General features: G+C 44.9%; 1 protein-coding gene and 1 pseudogene across 2 annotated transcripts in view; both read right to left on the bottom strand.

The window, feature by feature from the left end:
• The window catches only part of LOC311127507 (uridine-cytidine kinase 1-like), a 9358-nt pseudogene extending 9094 nt beyond the window's left edge, over positions 1 to 264 (bottom strand). Inside the window, exon 1 of the transcript in view lies at positions 232 to 264. The product of the transcript in view is annotated as a uridine-cytidine kinase 1-like (transcript). The remainder of the gene's footprint in view (positions 1 to 231) is intronic.
• Positions 265 to 753: 489 nt separating this feature from the next.
• Positions 754 to 3359, bottom strand: LOC311128395 (uncharacterized protein; the record flags this gene model as incomplete). The annotated part of the gene is made up of 2 exons (XM_084160516.1): positions 754 to 2763; positions 3222 to 3359. The coding sequence occupies 2 exons, from the start codon at positions 3357 to 3359 to the stop codon at positions 754 to 756; spliced, it is 2148 nt and encodes a 715-aa protein (XP_084016642.1).
• Between the last annotated feature and the right edge of the window lie 290 nt (positions 3360 to 3649).

Below are 3649 nucleotides of genomic sequence, written 5' to 3'. Positions count from 1 at the left end.
CACTTACATGAGGTGAATAATCACATGAGATCAGGAATTGTAGTTTTTGAGTTGAAAGACATTGCATAAATGCACTTCTGTCAACACTAATACAGTTGTCTACAGAGAACAGGCTTTGATCCTAAACACTTACCTAATGTAGTCATCCAAATGTGCTCCTCCTCCAACCCTCCCATCCTTTCCAATTGATGCTTCTACAGATCTGTTTCTATGGCTGCTCTTTTCATCTACCTCAGACTGGAAGTCTGCCTCTTCGGAATGCATTAGCTAGGTTCCAGTTGGGATAGCTAATTTGCCCATATGTCCATCTCCTCTCTATTACTCTTATGAAACGGTTTCACCTCTTTTCTATTGGTCTCTGTTTATCTTGTCTTCTTCTGCCTCTGAGTATTGCCCTCCCCCCTTGCGTTTTCCATAACTTTATTTTGATCCACTTAGCTCTTCTTTACTGCTAATCTCATTGACCTTTTATCCCATGGTCCGTCCTGATTCTGTCCATCAGAACTTGAATTCTATATCTCCTATTTCCCTCCTGATAAACCACTCTGGTCTCCTTTCCTCCTCTCATGTTTTCTCCTCTTCACCCTCATGCCTGGCTCTGTATTATTCCCCCCCCTTTTGCTCCTTTTCCAGTTTTGTTGTTAGTTTTTTGCCTTAAATATAAAAATGTTTGTTTATTTACATCTATTAACATACCTAAGAGCATTGACAACATTTCTTTCTTCCTTTGTCTGCTCGCTTTTCTTTCGTCATCTACTCAAAAGTTGTCAACGCCTCGTCCGCCTCATTCTTCTGCTTCTTCCTTGTTCTCCTCTTGGCAGACTGTGCGTGAGCGGTCTCTGGACACTGCTCCCTCTCTTCCGTCCACAAAGATGTAAACGCTGTGACCGGGTATGGCACCACCTGTTTTGCTCTCTGTGTCTGCCCTTTTTTCTCATACTTCGCACGCCTCTTTTCTCTTTCAATCTGTGCAATCCGCTCTTCTCTCTCATACAGTTTCTCCATCTCCATCTTGAACCTGGCCTCGTCATCTTTTATTCTTTGAAGCTCTGCTCTCTTCTTATCCTCGTCCCATATCCTTTTCTGCCTTTTCTTCTCCTCCTTCTCTTGTTCCTGCTGTATCTTCAATCTCCTTTTCTTCTCCTCCTTCCTCCTTTTCTCTTCTTTCTCTTGTGCCTTTTGCTGCATCTCCAGCACCTTCATTCTCTCCTTTTCCCTGTTCTTCTCCTCCTCCATCCTCTGTTTCTCAATCTTTTTCAACTCCTCTGCCCTCTTTTTCTCCCTCTTTTTTTCTTTCTCCACCCTCTTTTTCTCTTCTTTTTCACGGGCCTTCTGTTGCATCTGCTGCTTCTTCATTTCTTTTTTTTCTCTCTTTTTCTCTTGCTCTTGTCTCTTTTTCTCTTGTTCGATCTTTAGTTTCATCTCTGCCTTCTCCCTTTTCATCTGCTCCTCTAACTTCTTTTTTTCCATCTTTTCTGTCATTTTCCTTTCCTCCTCAACCGATTTCTTCTGTCTCTTTTCCCACTTTTTTAGCTCTTCTTCCCTGTCTTTCTCCGCCTTCCTTTCTTTTTCCTTCCCACTTTTCATCTTCAACATCTCTTCATTTTTCTTAGCCTCGTCCTTGAAATATTTAATCCTCTCTGCGTAGCTCATGGCATTAAGTTTTTCTTTCCCTAGGCTCGCCATCATAGACATTGCATTTGCGGTTGCATATCTCCCTTCCATTGTACGACTATCAATCTTCTTCCTCTCCCTCTCACCATAAGGATCCCTGTGTAGACATCTCTGTTGTTGTCCACTCATGCTCTCCTCACTTTCACTACTCCCCTCCTCACTTGTGTCCTCACTCATACTCTGAGACACATCCTCCTGAGACAAGCGCAAGGGCGTCACAGCCTTCTCAGTGGTGTCGCAGAGCGCCTTGATGTAGTCAGCTTCTGAGTTCACCCTGTGAGCAAGTGGGCACAGCTCCTCGTAAATGGAGCTCCACGTGAGTGAATCCTCACAAACGTCGTCAGGCAGGTATAGGTCAGATGACTGCCTCTTGAGCACATTCACAACCTCTGCTAGGTCCTGCTGGGTGGCCCCCTGAGTGTCCTCTTGGACGACCACTGGCGTGGCATCTGTGGTGGCCTCTGGGCTGGCCGGACGCTCGGGGGCTGTGGCAGGGGTCTTGGATTGTCCTACTGCAGAGGAGCAGGAGGCCTCAGTGTCATCGTTCTTGTCATAGTTGTTTATCCTTTTCTTCAGAATCTCTTCCTTTCTCTTTTGGGCCATCCTCTCTTTCAGCTGCGCTTTATACATATTCTCAATTTCTGCACCTCTCCGTTGAACTTCCTCAGACAATTCCTCAGACGATGCAACCTCTGACCTCTTGACCTTATCCTTGACCTTTGCCTGGTCAGTCAATGGGGACCTGGGGTGGACATGCGGATGGGTCTGCCTCAGCTGGGCAGGAGGGCCGGGAGCCAGAAGGTGGAATGGGACAGAAAATCTGTGTGAAGCGTGTGGGTGCGACGTCTTGGACGGAGAATGAGGCCGTTTGTCAGGGGAGGTGCAGCTCTGTGTGACCAGAGGGGGAAAGATTGAGTGTTTCTTAGCCGGGTTCTTCTGGGTGGCGGCGGCATGCTGGTCACACTCCGATTGGCTTTTGGTGAGGTACCTGTGGAGATTGTACCTGGGGAGAGCTGGCAGTGTCGGGGAGACGGGACAAAGAATGGAGGAGGTGGAGCGCTGCTTGATCACCCCTTTATCTACCCCAATCTGTATGATGACAGACACATTTTTATTACTTAATAGCTTGATGGTCCATGTTATTACTATCTTAAAACAATTATATGTGTATGGGTAGTACATATTATAGAGAAAACATTTTATTACTGTATATTAGCTTATTAGGAAAATGGGATCGTCCACACTTTTGGATTTATTCTTTTTCAACTCTTCTAGGAATGCAGACCTTCCTGAGAATACTACCAGTGCAGAATGCAGACCTTCCTGAGAATACTACCAGTGCAGAATGCAGACCTTCCTGAGAATACTACCAGTGCAGAATGCAGACATTCCTGAGAATACTACCAGTGTGCAGTTTTTTTTTATTGCTGTCTTATTTCACTATTCAAACTATTTAGATCTAATTTCCGTGTATCAGGATTGGGAACATCTCAAAGCAACTACAGTATATCTACTGAGAAGTCTGATTTAAGAAAACTGCTCGTTACCTCCTCCAACAACTTGTGCAGCCTAAATATTTCTCCATACAGCGCCTTCATCTCCCTTATGTTTCCTCGCTCAGTTCTCCATGTCTCTTTAGCCAATCTCCAATGGGCGAGCTCAAGGTCATGGATATCCTCCCGCATGCCTAGTTCAACCTGTGTCCCCTTCTCATTGTGCCTCTTCTTTTTCCTCTTCTTCGGGGTTGAATCGGTGTTCTCCTTGCCCTGCCTACACACCTTTGGGGCAGTAGGGATATTGAGAATAGAACATGGTATATTTTGTTTTACTCATTGGATTATTATGTGCCTTCCATCGTTTTCCGTTGATATAGAATATCAAGAAGGTATAATGTTGACACTAGATCAAGCCGTAGTTAGTACGAAGTTTACACTGATTGGCCATAAATTATTAGTCTGGACCACTTTAGAGATCA

Source organism: Coregonus lavaretus (assembly GCF_964263955.1).
Source record: "Coregonus lavaretus genome assembly, chromosome: 4".
Lineage (NCBI taxonomy): Eukaryota > Metazoa > Chordata > Actinopteri > Salmoniformes > Salmonidae > Coregonus > Coregonus lavaretus.
Note: the sequence above shows the minus strand (reverse complement) of the source record. Positions and strands in the feature narration are given on the sequence as shown.